Genomic DNA, 18,973 nt, shown 5'->3' with positions numbered 1-18,973 from the left:
AAGTAAAACTTCCACCGTTTTTCAATATAATTGCTATTGTTTTTTGTTTTCATCCATTTTTTCAAAAATATTATGGGATTTTGTGTTGTATTTACTTTGATCTATTGTAGAATTTTCTAAAGAACCATTGTCACCTGAAAATCTAGTTATTTTAACTTCAAAATAAAAGCATGCAAACCATACCAGATCCAGGTTAAACCTCTAAAGTGTCCAAGCAAATACTTTGATATTCTCTCTTTTTACATTATAAGAGACATTTTTTACATTTTAGGAAGAAGAGAAAGAAAAAGAGAGGCACCTACATAGTCATAGGTGGGCAGGAGAGCTGCCTACTTTTACATCCTTAGAAAAATAGAACAGTGAGCACAAATTAGAAGCACAAAAGTTAAAACTTTTATTACTGAGGTGCATTTAGGAGGTGAAAAGACACCTTTCTCTAGTTCTGGAATGGCCCAGAAGATTATGGGCCATTTGTAGAAGATGTGATTTATTTTTTCTGAACTAGAAATATTTTTATTGTTTCCTGTTGTTTATGAGATACATTATGGTTACAAAAGATTCAATGAAACATTTTTGAAAAGGAGAATTCTCCTATAATTCTGTTCTCCAGCACTAAAAAGTAATAATAATTTGTTATATATCTTTCAGACTGTAATTCACATATAAACATATAAATTTAGAAATATAAATATTTTGTCCTGTAACTTTCTTTCAACTAATATGTGGTAGAATATTTCTAAGAAGTATGGTTTTCTTTGGTAATGGAAGTCCACCAGGTAATGATTTAAACAATCCTCACTTGTGACATGAGGGGTGGATCTTGAGTTTTTACTTTTATAAGTAATATTATAGTACACATCTTTGTATATGCACACACACACATGCATACACACATACATAAACATACACACACAGAAATGCCTACAGATTAAAAAATACTTATATTTTGGACTTACCTTCCAGACCAAGTCCAGGTATCTAAGTTTAGGTAGTGCAAATCATTCATCCTAGTTTGCTAAAATAAAAGTGTGTTAAATTGGTCAGTGCTTTACAATTTTCATGGGCTAAAATTTCAGTTTTTAAGGTAAGTTTAGATTAAAAAGATTATTTTACTTAATATCAAAAGTTTACATATTGGAAAACAATGCTAAATAATAATAAAACTAACATAGAGCTATCAAATTAATGTGACAAGAGGGAACGGAAGAAAGGAGTTTAAAGCAAAGGGTTAGATAGAAATTAAACTTTTCTGGTAACACACCAAAGTGAAGTAATCTCCTCACTATTAGATGATTGAAAAAGATAAATTATCATTATTATGATTATCATAATCATCTGTAATTGCGCTGTATAGTCTGTTTTGGGGATATAAAGTAAAATAAAAGCCATATGGAATAGCATTTTCATCTATAGATTATCTGAATGTTCATTTGTTCCACAAAACCACGGGACAAATTTTATCAGAAGCATCACACATAAAAATATTATTTCCATTAAAAACACTAACCAAAACACGTCCGCCAAAGACATAGCCCTTATTTCCAAGAACTGCACACGTGTGCGCCGCTCGCGGCTGTGGTGGAACTGCACCCTACAAGCAAAGAGTAGAAAAGAGAGAGAATACTTGAAACATCTGTAATCAAGGTGCATTGCTGTGCTCAGCGTGAGAAATACTTCCCTGATAAGTTACTATCACCTATGCAATTCAATTAAATGCAAAAGTAATGAAAAACTTCATTCTAAATAATAAGTTACAGACAAATACTGCTATTTGACAATGAAGTAGATTCATCCTGATCTTTACCTTTTAAAGTGTTTTTCTTAAATACCTGACACTTTAGCAAAATAAGAATTCATGTAAATTTTTGCTTAAAAGATAAGGATTTAAAAAGATTCTGTGTATGTTTCTTTTCTCTGTCTCTGTCTTTTTCTCTCACACACACAGAGGGTTGAGTGAGTAGTACACATTAATAAAAGACATGAATCTTAAAAATCAACTGAGAAGTATGCATGACTGATAATTGTAAGTATAAAATAAGCATAAAATAAGAAATGGAAGCCCTCCCTGGTGGCCCATGGGTTAAAGTCTCAACCCTATCAAGCTATTGCCAGTCACTGAGGCATGAGTTCAATCCCTGACCAGGGAACTAACCCACATGGCACGACAAACCTCTCCTGTTGCCCTACTACTCCCCTCAGCAGTGTATTTCAGTAGAACCACCTATTCTGCTCCCCACTCTGTCTCCAGTGAATCCTCTCAACCCCTTACACCTCTGGCCTATGCCCCAGTTCTTGTATGCATAAATAAAAAATAAATCTTAAAAAAAAGAAATAATGGGGGCCTCCCCGGTGGCGCAGCAATTCTACATGATTTAGGAAATAAGCGGCGCTGTGAAGCTGTCCGCAGCTTCTGCAGTGCGGGTTCAGTTCCTGGCCTGCCAGGGAGATTCCCACATGGTGCAACAGACCTCTCCTGTCGTGCCCGCTGCTCCCCTCAGCAATGCTTTCAGTCTGTTTGCCTGTCCTGCTCCCCACTCTGTCTCTGGTGAATCCTCTCACCCTCCTGCACCTCTGGCCTGTACCCCAGCTATTGTGTAAATGAAAAATAATTCTTTTTTTAAAAAAAGAACTAATGGAGTAAAGAAAATAGAAGAGCACTGGAAAATACACTACTTGAAAAAAAGAAGGTACTGAGAAGGGTCAACTCAAAACATTGTTTTGCAGAGAACCTCCCATCACTTCCATCAACAGAAGTTAGACTGCAGGAATTTTAGTCAAGTATGCCAGTTGGTCTTTCCTACTCAATTTTCCATTCTGCCTAATTCTGGTGAGTTTCTCAATCACAATTCCTTGCTCCTCAAAGCCAGGCCTAGCCAGTTATCCCCTGGCAGCAGGGATGGGAACTGACCAGGTAGAGCCTGAATTCTTTTCTAGCACTGATATATAGACATTGGCAAAATATAGCACTATAAAAGTAATGGCTTGTGTGGCCAGGGCCATGTGACTTCCTAAATGAGTGAGCAGGTCTACAGCAGACAGAATGAAGTCAGCACACAGGGAGAAGTAGAGCGCTAATAGAGATGGAATGTACTGTGATGGTGTTGAGTAAGTTGCTCCAATTCCCCAGACCCTGAAACCTGTAGCCTTTTCTTCTGTTGTGCAAGTCAGTCCAAAATATACTTTCTAGGTATGTGAGAATTCACTGTTGCTGAAACTAATTGGAATTTTTGTTTGTTCATGAGCACATGAAAGAGTATTGATAATGTACTATTAAAGAGTATTTAAAAAAAAGAGTATTGACAATGTATTTCTGTCACACTGAAAGTGCATGTAGCTCTGGCTACAAGGATTTATGAAGCATAGATTTGTTGAAATCATGAACTTTATTTTTTTATTTTAAAGATTTATTTTATTTATTTATGCATACAAGAGTTGGGGTATAAGCCAGAGGTGTGGGGGAAGGGATGAGAGGACTTACCAGAGACAGAGCAGAGAACAGAACAGGCAGATCTACTGAAATACACTGCTGAGGGGAGCAGCGGGCCAGACAGGAGAGGTCTGCTGTGCCATGTGGGTTAGCTCCTTGGCCAGGAATCCAACTCATTTCTCAGTGGCTGCCGATAGCTTCAGAGTGCTGAGACTTAACTTCTTGTGCCACAGGGAGGCCCTCATGAACTTTATTATAAAACAACATTTTGAAATAACCTTCATTAAACCATACCATACCACATTGGTGGGTAAATAATGATGATGGCTTCTCTTTAGAAGAGTTTTCTAGAAAAACCTTAGCTAATCTGGAGAAAAATATGTAATTAAGAAAATTGTATTTGTGGGCCTCTCGGTGGCACGTGTGGTTGAGCACAGCGCTGTGAAGTCTCTGCAGCACTGGTTGGATCCCGGCCACCCAGGGAGATGCCCACATGGCACAGCAGACCTCTCCTGTCTTGCTTGCTGCTCCCCTCAGCAGTGTGTTTCGGTCATTCTGCCTGTTCTGCTCCCCACTCTGTCTCTGGTGAGTCTTCTCACCCTCCCGTACTTCTGGCCTGTACCTGGTTCTTGTATGCCTAAATAAATAAATCTTTAAAAAAAAAAAGAAAATTGTATTTGTGATAATACTCAGGACAACATCTTTGTATGTGATTACAAACTCAATTACCCATATTCAAAAAACTTAGTAAAAATAGAGTTCAAAAGTATCAATGAATACATGAATATAAAGGTAACTTTTTACAATACTTACTTTAATTTCTGGTTGAAACCAAGTCTGTGTCTTTGTGTCAAATATGTGAACATCATTATGCCATCCCCAGAATATCTGTTCTTCCTAAAACAGAAAATTTAAAAATATTTAAAAACCTTCATAATTTTTGGATTATTGCGTATTTACTGGTGAAGACGTGGATACCTTTACAAAAACAGAGTTGAGTGCTACCAGAGTCATAACATATTATGAGTGGCTCACTGATAAGTGAGACTAGACCCGGAGCTCACTGATAATGTGGGTCCCAGACCAAGAGCAGCAGAACCATTCAGAACTTTTCTTCTCATAGTATTGCTTACAGTGAGTCATCATTTTACTTGTTGACAATCTTCCAATTCTCTCAGAGAACTGGAATTTTCTCTCAAAAATTTTCTTTTGAAATTGCAGAAGACAGAATATTTACATTTTGAAATCAGTTTTCCTAAAAGTATATGCTCAGAATTCCTAATCTGTGCTATTAGAAACCTGAAGAGAATGTGACTCCTTTCTCCAAATAGTTTCCATCACTTCTTAACCAAGCAATGGTTCTTATAGGTCGAACTTATGCTCACTCTCTCTTTTCATTGTATTATTTTGTTGTTGTTGTTGTTGTTGATTTATATATTTTTACATCATTGTTCATTTTTGTACAATGTTTGATTTCTCCTTTCAGGTGTTGTCCCCATAAAATTACCACCACTAAGATACCCGTGAGCCATCACCGTAGACTCTTGTGCGCTTCCCTCCCATTTTGATCCCTTCCCCTCTACCTCCCTGATGGATTTATAGTTTGCCTGCTAGTTTTGTCTCTTTTTTTCTGATCCTTTGTATGGTTTCCCTATGTTCCTCCTATAAGTGAAACCATTCAATATTTTTCTTTTTCCTTCTGACTTATTTCAGAGCATAATACCTTCCAGCTCCATCCATGTCACTGCAAGTGGCAAAGTTTATCCTTTTTGATTGCTGAATAGTACTCCATTGTGTATATGTACCACATCTTCTTGATCCAGTCATTCTTGGGGGGGGCATTTAGGTTGTTTCCATATTTTAGCTATTGTAAATAGTGATGTGATGAACATAGGAGTGCAAGTATCTTTTTGAATTAATGCTTTTGTGTCCTTTGGATAGATTCCTAGGAGTGGAATTGCTGGGTCATATGGTTGGTCCATTTTTAGTAATTTAAGTGTCCTCCACACAGCTTTCCATATTGGTTAGACCAGTATGCACTCCCACCAGCAATGTAAGAGGTTCCTTTTTCTTCACATCTTAGCCAGCATTTGCTGTTGTTGGTTTTTTTTGGGGGGGGGGGCTGTTGGCACAGAAGAACTGGGGTGTAGACCAGAGGTATGTGGAGGGGTGAGAGGATTCACCAGAGACAGAGTGGGGAGCAGAACAAGTAGATCTGCTGAAATACACTGCTGGGGGAGCAGTGGGCAGATAAGAGAGGTCTGCTGTGTCATGTGGTTTAGCTCCATGGGTGGGATCCAACTTAGACAATAGTGGTGATAATATTAAGAGTTAACCCCTAGGCCACCGGAAATGCCCTCTTCTTTATTTTCTAGAGTCAAAACTGTCAGCAAGGCAGAGTGAGCAGTTATACTGTATTTGGCATTGTCCAGGCAGTTGGCATACACTATCACTGTTCTAGCTTACCTCTGTGCCAGTTTTATGTTCTATGTCAGAAATATATCACTCATTTTTGTCAGGAGTTGTCAAATAAACTTATTTACTTTGCTTAGAATCAAAACTAAAAATTTTACTTGTACACCAGGAACTTCAGGATATATTTATTAGCCTAGTTGTACTAGGAGAGAAAAAAATGAGAAATTTTACTGATGAGTAAAGAATTTGATATAAATAATAGAAAGCTATATTTCTTAAAGTTATCAGTAGTACTGTAAATAGCAAAGTTTTAAGATATTTCATTAAAAAACTCAAAAGCCATGTAAATACATGGAGAATTTTAAAAATACCATATTATCTAAGAGACATACATGAAATGTAAATGTGCATTTCCATTAATAATGTATAATAATAATGTTAGTAGAGGTAAAATTGAAAAGAGTTACCATGCTTTTTGGTGGTGGGATTAATGATTTTTAACATTATCTTTTAAAAGATTTCATTTTTATGTCATGACTACTTTCATTAACAATAGTTTATTCTCTACCCAGTAAGGATAAGTAGGAAAGATAATATCACAACTGATTTAACTCATATAGCGAACAGTCTTTGCTATAATAGGTCTGATGGATGTACCTAAAGGGAGGTATATGTCAGCACTAACTATCGTGGTTACCTATAAACAAAGTTTTTCAAAACTGTGCTGAAGTTTCTACTTGTTTAATAGAAGCAAGTGTAAAAGAAATTTCTTTTTCAGTAGCCATGAAGGCTAGTAGCAAGGAGTAAGAGAAACTTCTCCAACTGAATCCAAATTCAAAAGACAGAAAACACATTTTTTTCATAGTGTCAATTATGGCAAATGAAAACGAGAAAGATTTCATTCATTATTTCTAATGACTTTTAGGCGATACTAAAATAGAGAAAAATGAAATGGTGTTAACTCCCTTACCCAAGAGGCATCATGAACATCAAAACAGTCTTGGAGTTCATTGTGTCTCCTACAGCCATAGCCACCAAAATAAATTAATCTGAAAAACAAATACAAAAGGACACACGTTCGGAATTCTCAGTTTGTTCATAGAAAGTTGAAAGAGATCATTTCTTTTACCTTAGCAACCTAAACAAGTCAGATAAACTAAGAACCATAGCTGAAAAACAAAACAAAAATCAAAGAGCTAAGGGAATAAAGATACCTAAATGAACTAATTTCAGAAGATGTTCTCTTAATAGGAGAGAAAAGAACCATGGCTGCTTTCACTCCCTGTGCACAGTAGAAGGAGGAAGAATCCAGCACAGAGAAGGTTCATTAAAGAAACAACTCAAAATTTAACAGCCAAAGTCGATGGGCATGGCAAATTAAAATCCTGAGAAACTGAGCCACAGCTGGAGTTGGAACCCACAGAATAAATCTTTTGCATAGTCTTCACGGAGGGTTCACAGTCACCAACAGCTAGAAGCAAAAGAGAGCTAAGCAGTCCTCTCTGAGACAATCTGAGCTTTCAACTACTCAAATCAGGGGCTGCCAGGAAATCTGAAAGAAATACCTCGGAGGTGTGCCCAGTTCTTAAGGACATAGGACAGATGCCATCAAAAGGTCCAGGGAGAGGGTCTGGGGTACCACCTGGGCTTGGGAATTTTTAAAAGATTCCCAGATGACTCCAATGCCACACAAATTTGAGAACCATTTTGTAAAAATATAAAATATTAATAAAAGTAGCTATTTGTGCATGGGAGAGATGGGGGCAGGAGTGGGAGCCAGATATTTCCTTGTATATTTTAATATGGCTTTAATTTTTGAAGCATGAAAATGTATTAACTTATTCCTAAAATAAAATTTAATAATAAACTGAAGAATTTTCAAAAAAATCAAACAGTTGCTCTGTCATGCTTATTTTTATGAAATGACTCTATTCCAGTGTTCAGAACCATCAGTGTCAAACCAAGTTTCTAACTGTAGCTTGAAAATAGTTAGATTTTCAAGTTTTTTCAATTTTGCCACAAGCTGTAATCTTCACTAATGAGACAATTTTGCAGCATTACCTGTCTTTATATACCCAGCAGGAAAGTTTATCACGTGGTGTGGGTGGTTGTCCTTCAAAGTTGGTGATTTTTTCCCAAATGTAGGTGCCGTCTCTGGTTCGCAAATTTACGAAATAGAGCTTTCAAAAGAGGAGAGTGTGTTTAGCAGGCAGGGTATTTGAAAATTAAATCTATATCGGAGGGATCTGTGATCCAACAAATACTGCTACTACTTTTTTCCTTTTAAAGGTGAAATTTTATAGAGTTAGTAAAAGTTAGACTAAGTTTTAGAAGCAAAAATAATATATATAACATAGCCGCCTATCACACCCTTGCCCTGTGGGTACCAGCAAGTGTGCTTGATTCTGAAGCACAAAGGTGAGCAAGAAGAAAAAAACTGCTGCATTTTCATTCTGTCTTTAAAACCACATGATCATAATAAATTCAACATCATTTACATGTATCTTCTTTTTAAAGTATTTGTAAACTTGTGAGATGAAGTGATAGTTAAATATTACATTTTGCTGCACTCCTGAATTGAAAGAAAATATTACTCGATTGCTGTATCCTTTGTCATCATATCCTCCAAAAACATAGAATTTTCCATGAATGCAGGCACCACAACTTCCAGACATGGAGGTAGGGAGTTCTCCTTCCATTAGGTGCATTGTCCTGCAGTAAGAATAACATAGAATTCCATAACTTTCCAGAAAGGCAAATTAAAACTCTTTTTAAACTCCATGTACTTTTTCAATGAAAATTGTTACTAACAATATGATAACCACTATTATAAAACTCTAAGAAGATCCATGGTTAAGATTTTTCAACTTACTGGAAAAAACTTACAAAATCTTCACATGTCATCAAAATTGGAAATAGGTTAGAACAAAGCTAAGTCTTCAAACACAGCACTGTCTTGAGAGGAATGATCAAGAACAAAGAATGGAGAAAGGAAGGGTATAGGGGACAGAAAGAGGCAGAGAAAATGAAGAATAGAAAAGAAAAAGGAGACAATAAATGTTGTGGCATGTTACAAGTATAGTCTTAAATTCCCTGTAGTCTATGACAACATTTATAACATTCTGTAATTTAAAATTACTTACCACATACATATGCACAATGGAATATTACTCAGCAATCAAAAAAGACACACTCATGCAATTTGCAGCAACATGGATGGAGCTGGAAGGGATCATACTCAGTGAAATAAGCCAGAAAGAAAAAGAAAAATACCGGATGGTCTCACTCATAGCAGGAATTTAAAAAACCTAAATAAGGGACCAGGAAAAAACCTAATTCTAATAAAGTAAAAACCAAAATCAACAAGCAACTATAAACCAGAGACACACTTGGGGGAAAGGGGGAGGGCGTAGGATCAAAACAAGGGAGGTTGGGAATTGTATGGGGACTATAACCAAGATGAAAATGCATACATTGTGCAAAAATGAAAAACGATGTAAAAAATGTATAAAATAATATATATAAAATAAAATTACTTACCACAACCCACTATCAATATCATAGGTCCAAATTTCATCATTAGGCAAATAGACTTCATTATCTTCAATAGACTAAAAACATAGAATACATAAAATTATGTTTATCAATTACATAATAACAAATTGCTCCTTAGGATGGTAAAACTACAACAAAAATACTACAAAATACAAAATCAGGGCCTCCCTGGTGGCGCAGAGGTTAGGGTCTCAGTGCTATCAGGCTATCATCAGCCATGTGGCATGAGTTCCATCCCCTGCCGGGGAGCAAACCCACATGGCACAGCAGACCTCTCCTGTCTCACCCACTGCTCCCCTCAGCAGTGTATTTCAGTAGATCTGTCTGTTCTGCTCCCTATTCTGTCTCTGGTGAATCCTCTCACATCCTCCCCATCCTTGCACCTCTGGCCTACACCCAGTTCTTATATGCATAAATAAATAAAAATAAATCTTAAAAAAAACACAAAATCATACACAGGCTCAAAGATTTTTTTTAATACAAATTAAGATAGATCAAAAGATAAGAGGAAGTCTTTTTTAAGAAAAAGTTGGCAAAAACTAAAGGTTTACAATACAAAGAATATATTAAGAACATGAGTCTCAAGAAAAAAAACTGAGCAATAAAGCCTTAAAAGGGGATTATGAGTATGGGAAAATAGTAAAATAACAATCTTTGGAGCAGATTTTGAAGACTATCAAGCCAGGAAGAAAAGGCAATGTGTTTGGATGAATAGGAAGGAAATGTTTTAAAGGTGTAATTAAGAGCACTCTATCAGATACCCTTATTCACAGAACATATTTTTTGAGTGCCTACTATATGTAAGGCAGTGTTAGGTGTTCATTAAATATAGAATCTAAGGCAAGTTACATTTTTTTTAAAGATTTATTTTATGTATGCATACAAGACTGGGGTCTAGACCAGAGGTGGGGGGGTGGTGAGGTCCCTGGCTGGGGATCCAACTCAGACCATAGTGGTGATAGCACTGAGACTTAACCCCTAGGCTAACAGGGAGGCCCCTACATTCATACATTTATAATGAAAAGAGAAATAAGACTAACAATCTTCTTTTAATTAAGTTAAAAATATATAGGGCTTAAAACAGCTTATATACATCTGTCATTTCTTGGACTCTATTATAAGTATTTTTTAAAAGTTTTAAACAAGTTTAAGAATTTGTAATACTGTATATAATAACTTATTAACATGACATATAGATTTTGCTAGCTTTCTTATGGCAAAGTTAGAAATCTAAAATATGTTGACTATCAGGCAAGTCTCTTCCTTGCAGCCCCACCTGTCTAAATAGAAAACTATTTTCTATTAATTCCAAGGAAACATCTGCTCATGTCTGACTGAGGAAGTCATATCAGATGGCTAAGTAAACAGACAAGAATAAAGGAATTAATTGCATAATTTTAAGGTTTAGTGGCATCCCGCTTCAGTGTGGAAACTGAAGCCTTGTGTGGAAACCTTTACCACAGAAGTATTATGAAAGTGGATTCTGTCACTATTCTACTTAAGTCCCCTCAGTGGTTCCATACTGCTCATAGGTTAGTCTAAAATCTTTCTGATTTGTAATACATGGTACCTGCTGCCTCTCCAGATTTCATCTTGCCTTTTGCTCATTGTGCTTCAGTCTCTTTTCAGCTCCTTAACCTCTACTGTAGGGCCTTCACCATGCTGCAATAAGGATTTTCATCTATACTCATGTCTCTTCTTGAAACTCTCTCCCAGAGGGACTCCCTGGTGGCAAAAGGGGTTAAGATGCAACCTATGAAGCTATCTGCAGCCACTGCAGCATGAGTTTGATCCCCAGCCAGGGAGCCACCCACATGACGCAGCAGACCTCTCCTGACTCGCCCGCTGCTCCCCTTAGCAGTGTATTTCGGTCGATCTGCCTGTTCTGTTCCCCACTCTGTCTCTGGTTAATCCTCTCATCCCACCCCCATCTCTGGCCTGTACTCCAGCTCTTATATGCATAAATAAATCAATCTTAAAGCAAAAAACTAATTGTAGAATAACTATATGATCCAGCAGTTTCACTCCTAGGTACCAAAAGAATTGAAAACAAGTACTCGGGTACTTATGCCCCAATCTTCACAGCAGCATTATTCACAGTAGATAAAACTGGTGGCAACGACCCATTGTCCCGTGGACTATTGGCAGCATGAACAAGATTGGTGTATGCAGCCCATGTGGTACTACTCGGCATTAGAAAGGAATGAGTTCTGATACACAGGACAACATGGATAAAGCTTTAAAACATGCTACATAAAATAAGCCAGATACAAAAAGACAAATATTGTATGTTTCCATGTATATGAAATATCTTTAAAAAAAGGCAAATTCATAAAGATAGAAAGGGGATTACAAGTTACCAGGGACTGAAGGAGGGAGGGGGTTTATTTCATAGGGGAAACTGAGCTTCTGGTTGGAGTAATGAGTTTTAGAATTACATAGTGGTAACACCACACACTGTGAATGTAAGTAATGTCAATGAATTGTACACTAAACTTAGGTTAAAATGACAAATTATGTATTAAATATTCTATAATGAAAAATTTATATGTTAAATATTTCCTATAAGAAAACATATACAAAAGAACATAGGCTCTAAATAACCAAAATATTCCTGAGTAACAAAAACAAGATCAAGTCGGGATGGAACTTTTACTTCTAACAGAGCTTTAATTTAGATAATGTGATTTTTGTCACAAGAATAGAATGACAAACCTTGAAATGGATTACATATACACGAAAATTTGACACATTGTTGTCATGTTGGTAGGGAAAGGTGGAACTATTAAACATGACAGAAGGGCAAGATGATCTTCAGGCCGAAAATATCATGAACTTGTGTCGCTATCCTATACCAACCAAAATATTAAGATAAAAAAAAATGATTTAAAGGGCCTCCCCTGGTGGCACAGGCGGTTGAGCACAGCACTGTGAAGCTGTCTGCAGCCTCTGCAACGCCGGTTCGATCCTGGCAACTGGTGAGGGTCCCACATGGCATGGCGGACCTCTCCTTTTGCGCCTGCTGCTCCCCTCAGCAGTGTATTTCAGTCAGCCTGCCTGTTCTGTTCCCCGCTCTGTCTATGGTGAATCCTCTCACTCTCCTGCGCATCTAGCCTGTGCCCCGGTTCTACACATTCTAATGCTAAGAATCCTCATCAGGTCCCGATTTTTACATCTTTGTTCCCAAGTCCAATTCTAGCACAGATTCATCTAACTGACACCAAGCCATTTGTCCACAAACCAGCTGCAAAGATTGGAACCTGCACTCAGATTTTTATTGGGTCACTTACTATGAGCTGATCCCAGTTCTAAACATTGGGGGTACAAAAGGAAACAAAATCTCTATTATGTAGAAGTCTACTCTATGAGGTTAGGAAGGAGGTAGTCAGACAATTAAAATAAATACCCCAGCAAGTGTTAACTCAGTTGCGGATACTACAGACAGAGGAAGTAGGATCAAATTCTGGGCATCTGAAAAGAATGGCAGAGATGGCTTCTGTGTGAGACAGATGGCCTAAGTGACAGCTATGAAGATATGAAGTGGAACTGTTAGGTTAACAAGCATACGTCCTAAAGGCTTTTTAATGAAAATTGCTGAATTTCTCCTCAAAAATGGTTACACAAACTTGTAATTCCATTACTAGTGTATGAGTAATTCATTTCCTCATGCTCTTCTTAAAAATGCTTAATCTTTGCAAAGCGGGAAAGAAAAAACTTAATGTTATTTTCATCTGGGTTTCTTTAATTCATATTGCATTTGTATTTCTTTCATAAATTCCTTGTGCATTATCACTCAGTTTCAATATCGATATTTTTATTTTTTTAATTCTTTTTTATTTTAAGATTTATTTATTTATACAAGCACTGGGTACAGTGAGAAGCACGGGAGAGTGAGAGAATTCACCAGAGCCAGAGCGGGGAACAGAACTGGCAGACTTGAAACACACTGCTGAGGGGAGCAGCGGATGCGGCAGGAGAGGTCTGCGTGCGCACCATGTGGGACTCTCGCCAGCGGCCGGGAATCAAACCGGCGCTGCAGAGGCTGCGAGTTCGTAGCCCACCGCTCAACCACTGCGCCACCAGGGGAGGCCCTCGATATTTTTATTTCTGCTTACAAGACCTTTGCCTATCATATATGTTGTAAATACTTTCCTTGGTTTGTCATTTGACTTATTTTATGGTGTTTGAAAATCACAAGTCAAAATTTCTTCTTAGCTTGACCTTTCAATTTTTTCCTTGGTAGTTTTTCTTAATTCAGTTTTTCTCAAACTGAATTAGCTCAAAATTTACTAGCCATGTAATTTTTTCTGATATTATATAGCTTAATTTTTCTATATTTAACTCTCCAGCCCTAAAGCCCCCATATAATTTTCTTCCAACTATTCCAGAACCACTTATTGGATATGCAGTTGTTTTTCCACAATGGAAATGCTACCTTTTAAATACAGTGTAGTCTTATACATCTCTTTAATTTTTTTTTCCATTCCATTCTAACAAGCTATCTCAAATCCTCGTTAAATGAGTACTGATTTCATTACAGTGTCATAAAATGTTTTAACATCTGGCACTATAAGCCTCCCATGTTCATTCTTTTCAAACATTTTCTAAATTAATCCTTTTTCCTTTTAAGTATTTATCCATGACAGAAATAGGTACTTAAGCAGACATTTTCTGCAAGAAAATGTTCAGGGCAAAATTATTTGCATCAGTTGTATGATGGAAATAAAACTGTTTATATAATAAGTCATAAGAAGAAAGCATATCATCTACAAATATGCTAAGACACTGACTGGGCTTTTCCTCCAAAATTTGGGAAAACTGATGTTTAAATGTTCCTAGTAGCAGCATTAAGGTATGAATTTCAGTAAATGTATACAGCATATGTAGAACAAAGAACAAAAAAGAATATTCTGGTACCTATTAGAATTTACCATTTACTTTTAGGGAGGGCTGTTTTCACATAGAATATCCTTTAGAATTCATACAATAGAGTAATATTTAGATAGGAATATTGGTAGAAATTCAAATTTTAGGGCATGAGACATGTTCATTAGTTTAAACATACATTTTTGAGTTTTTGTTAATGAAGAAAATTGTGTTTATAACATATTACCTGGAATCATCTGATCACATTAACGTCTGGCTACTGGATTAGCTCCAGATTCCAAGGCGTTTTAGCTATCTTCTGTTTAGAAGGACCTGAATAAAATGATTGCTGGAAGGATTCTTCTTTATTGTCCTCTACTCCCCCTTTCCTGCCACTTATACCTTAGGCACATTTTAACTGTTCATAACCCCTGAAATTTAAAATGTAGATTAAACCTAAATCTGTGTGGTACTTTCCAGGGTGGTTCTTCGAACCATTCACCTCTGAATCCATCCATAGTAGAGAAAGAAGTATTTCTATTCATTCACTACTACAAAAGTCAGGAATCTCATCAATTACACACCTTTCAAGATTCCAAGATGTCAAAACTCAGACATTTCATTTATGGATCTGAAAGAAATCTATACTGTCAGCAGATATGGGTTACTACAAATTACTATTTTAAGTGAAACTTTTTAAACTTAACTTTTATAGTATTAAGGATAAATACAGCAAATGGAGTTTGACACCACTATATCATAAAGAGGCAGTGCTTAAAATCAGTCAAAATATCTCTTCTGCACAAAGCCATCATTCTATCTAGATAACTTTTTCCTCAAAAACAAATGGTGGTAATACTAGACAATAAGAAAACGTCCAACCAATCCATGTTCCTTTATCATAAGCTACACCTTTGGAAATCCGATAGATCCAAGATAGAATGTGCTGCTCTGGAGGTCAAACTGCCATTAAAGTTATTTACACTCATTGACTCATCATCAGTTTTAAAATGAGGTCTTGGGCCTCCCTGGTGGCTCAAGGGGTTAAGCACCCCACTATGAAGCAATCCGCAGCACTCCTTCAATCCCAAGCCGGCCAGGCAGAAACCCACATGGTGCAGCAGACCTCTCCTGTCTGGCCCGCTGCTCCTCTCAGCAGTGTCTTTCAGTCAGTCTGCCTGTTCTGTTCCCCACTCTGTCTCCGTGAATCCTTTCATCCCTGGCATATCTGTCCTGTACCCTAGCTGTTGTATGCATAAATAATAAATCTTTACACTTGATCTTAGACAAAAAGCCGAGAAGCGATTAAATAAATCTTTAAAAAAATAAAATGAGATCTTATTTACCTTATAAAGCATGACAGGGATTATATAAGATTAGGGATATGCGAATTCCTAGCACATGCCAGGCATAACAGACACTCAAAAGTTAGTTCAAATTTTCCCATCCTGATACTGCACCAAATTAAAAATAAACACACAAACAAAACAACAAAAACCAATTTGGATATGAGAGTCATTTAACATAGATAACAGGAACTTTATTTCAGTGATTCAGTCATGTTACATCTGCACACGAGAGTATCGAGACAGTCAGAAGATGTAGTTCTATTTCCTGTAGAACTTCCAAATGGCTTTTTTTTTTTTTAATCATCTGTAACTAAGGGGGTTGGTATATATTCCTAAAATATTTTCCATGTTTAGAACCCAGGATTCTATAATCCTATGATCATTAAAAAAATCACACAAATGCTCCCATTCAAACAACCACTGTGATAAAATTTTTTAAGCATAAACTCTTTAGTATATCCTTGCTAATGAGTCCATTTTAAGACTCATATTAAATAGAAAAAAAAAATCACAATGACTCATGGGCCAAGAAACGCCACGAAAAATTGCTTCGGTGTACTAAAATGCTTCAGTGACTTCGATACTGGATTGAACCACACCGAGGGTGTGAAGAATTGTGTACCAGACAACAGCACGGCGTCCTCGGTCTGCACAAGCATTTCAAGCTGACACTCAACCGCGCAGTAACTGACCCTGCGCCCGTGCAGCCAGGGCCACAGGCCAGCCGCGGGGAGCCGGGGTGGGCGCCGAGCCTGCAAGGAGCCCCGCGCCCGGAACTGAAGGCGCTCAGGGTGGCCGCGACCGCGGGGCGGCGACCTGCCCGGGCGCCGCTGGCAGCGCGGCCGGCGGGCGGCGGGCGGCGGCGGGGCGGGCGGGGCGCGGGCAGCGCGGGGCGCCCCGGGCCGCGGACCGGCCCCCGCTCGGGCCGGGTGTGGGCGGGCGCTCGTCGTCCGCTCTGGCCCAGGGCCCGGGCGAGCTCCCGGCGCGAGTCCTCCCCGTCCCGCCTCTTCCCCTTACCACGTAGCCCCCCCACACGTAGAGGAAGTTTCCGTCCACCACGGCGCAGTGGCCGCTGCGCTCCTCGGCCACGCAGAACAGCTGCGAGTCCGCCATCCGCGCCGGCGCCGGGCCCGCCGCTCGGCTGCCGCAGCCCTGCCCGCCGAGCGGCCCGGCCCCCGCCCGCGCCTCCACGCACGAACGGAGCGCGTCAAGGGTCGAGATTGGTGGGAGGACGGCCCCGGCGCGTCTGCGCCGTTCCGCGGCCCGCCCGGTTGGCCCGGCCCTGGCGCGGCCCTGCGGGGTGGCCGGGCTCGGAGCCGAGGGGCCGAGGCGGCGGCTGGGCCGCGCCCTGAGCGCTCCACCCGCGGGCTGCTTCTGGCTTGGGGTTGATGGTTCTGACTGTGCGGCCCAACGCTGCACCTCATGGACCTGATAAACGGGCTCTGGCCCACGGAGTGGGTGGTGGTTGTAGCAGGAATCGCAGGTATCGGTCAGTTGGTGCTTAGTGAGCGTTTGCCTTTCCCAGTCATACCCCGGCAAAACGATTGTCCGCGCAAGTAGAGAGTGGGGGGCAGGCCTCAGTGAGGCAGGCCAAGAGCCCCGCACCGGGAATTGAAGGCGGTAAGAGTGGAAGCGAAGGCGGATTTGGACAAAGAAAGATGCTCTTAGAGTCAAGGTTGGAAGTCTGGGAAAGGTATTTGGTAGCCTGAGTTGTTGTAAAGAATAGGAAGAATTTATCATTCCTCAGGAACAATCTTGGAGGGAAAGAAGGTTAAAAAGCCAGCAAAAGGTTCTGAGTGAGGACTAAGGGGAGATTTCCAGTGGAAAGGTAACAAAGGGTCTCTTCTTTTTTCTTTTTTTTTTTTTAAAGATTTATTTATTTATTTATACAAGCACTGGGTACAGTCAGAAGCGTGGGAGGGTGAGAGAATTCACCAGAGTCAGAGCAGGGAACAGAACAGGCAGGCTGATGGAGAAATACACTGCTGAGGGGAGCAGCGGGTGCGGAAGGAGAGGTCTGTGCGCCACGTGGGACCCTCGCCTGCGGCCGGGGATCGAACCGGTGTTGCAGAGGCTGCGGGCAGCTTCGCAACCCAGCGCTCAACCGCTGCGCCACGGGGGAGGCCCTTCTTTTTTCTTTTTTAAGATTTATTTATTTATGCTTACAAGAGCTGGGGTACAGGCCAGAGGTGTGGGGGGAGAGAGGATTCACCAGAGACAGTGGAGAACAGAAATACACTGCGGGGGGTGTAGTCAGGAGAGGTCTGCTGCACCATGTGGGTTGCTCCCCAACAAGCCAGGGGATGGAACTCGTGCTGCAGAGGCTGTGGACAGCCTCATAGGTTGCATCTTAACTCCTTGTGCCACCAAGGAGGCCCCAAAGGTTCTCTTCTTGACCAAACTCTAGTCAGGTTCTTCTGAGTCAGTCTCAGCGAGGCCTCAACCGTGGCCTGAGAAAACTGGAGGCCCTCTACCACCCTCTCTTGCCAACATACATAAACTAAGAGACTTGAACTGACAGTGGCATGGTTTCTAGCAGCCTAAGGCCACATGCCTAGAATGGTTCCAGTCCTTCTTAGAGTGCCTTGCTCAAAAAATTAAAGGTTGCCACGAGAATTTACTTTTTGTTCCAACCCAAAACGTGGTGATAGACAGGTCCCTGAACCCCTTATTAACAGTTACTAAGAGTTATCACCACTACATACATAAAAACTGGTAACTGTGTGAGGATGTCAATTAGCTTGATTGTGGCAATCATTTTCATGGTGTATACATCAATCACATTATGCACCTTAAATATATAAATTTCATTTGTCAATTATTTTTCATCAAGTGTGTATTTGTAGGGAGTGGGGAGAAATCATACACACAAATGAATACCTGCTAAGTGATTCCATTTATATGAAGTTTAAGATATACAAAATGAATCAATAGAAAGATTTGGGGTGGGAGGATTTATGAGAAGGAATTCAAGAGAGCCATCAACATAATTGTTCATTTAAGAATTAAGACAATGAGTTAGCCAGATGAAGGAACCACAGGGAAAGAAATTAAAAATTTATGGGAGAAAATAATCATTATCAGATTGTAAGAGGAAGCTGGAAATTTAGGATAAATTATTTTAGCTCCAATTTCTTAATATATAAAATAAAAAACATAAAGTTGAAAAAATAGTTCAAGGAATACCTGTGTAGCTTCGGTTTCAGTTTAGTAGTTATTAATACTGCCACAATAGCTTTATATTTGTTTGGTCTCTATTTTTCTTGCTGAATTATTTTAAAGTTACACTTTAGATTGCATGTCCTAAAAGTGGGAATAATGTTCAATTTGCTCATTTCCTAAAGATAGGGATGTTCACATA

The 18,973-nt window shown here is 39.2% G+C and overlaps 1 protein-coding gene across 1 annotated transcript in view; it reads right to left on the bottom strand.

Annotated features, from left to right (window-relative positions):
* KLHDC1 (kelch domain containing 1) overlaps nt 1-16,725 on the bottom strand; it is a gene marked incomplete at both ends in the record, with an annotated part of 33,140 nt that extends 16,415 nt beyond the window's left edge. Inside the window, 8 exons of the mRNA XM_084240267.1 lie at nt 957-1,015; nt 1,508-1,591; nt 4,241-4,324; nt 6,813-6,891; nt 7,904-8,022; nt 8,437-8,554; nt 9,383-9,453; nt 16,630-16,725. Of these exons, the coding sequence (XP_084096393.1) occupies nt 957-1,015; nt 1,508-1,591; nt 4,241-4,324; nt 6,813-6,891; nt 7,904-8,022; nt 8,437-8,554; nt 9,383-9,453; nt 16,630-16,725 (710 nt within the window). The remainder of the gene's footprint in view (nt 1-956; nt 1,016-1,507; nt 1,592-4,240; nt 4,325-6,812; nt 6,892-7,903; nt 8,023-8,436; nt 8,555-9,382; nt 9,454-16,629) is intronic.
* Nucleotides 16,726-18,973: the final 2,248 nt, after the last annotated feature.

The sequence above is a fragment of the Talpa europaea genome, assembly GCF_964194135.1.
Source record: "Talpa europaea genome assembly, chromosome: 8".
Taxonomy (NCBI): Eukaryota; Metazoa; Chordata; class Mammalia; order Eulipotyphla; family Talpidae; genus Talpa; species Talpa europaea.
This window is presented reverse-complemented; position numbering and strand designations above follow the sequence as displayed.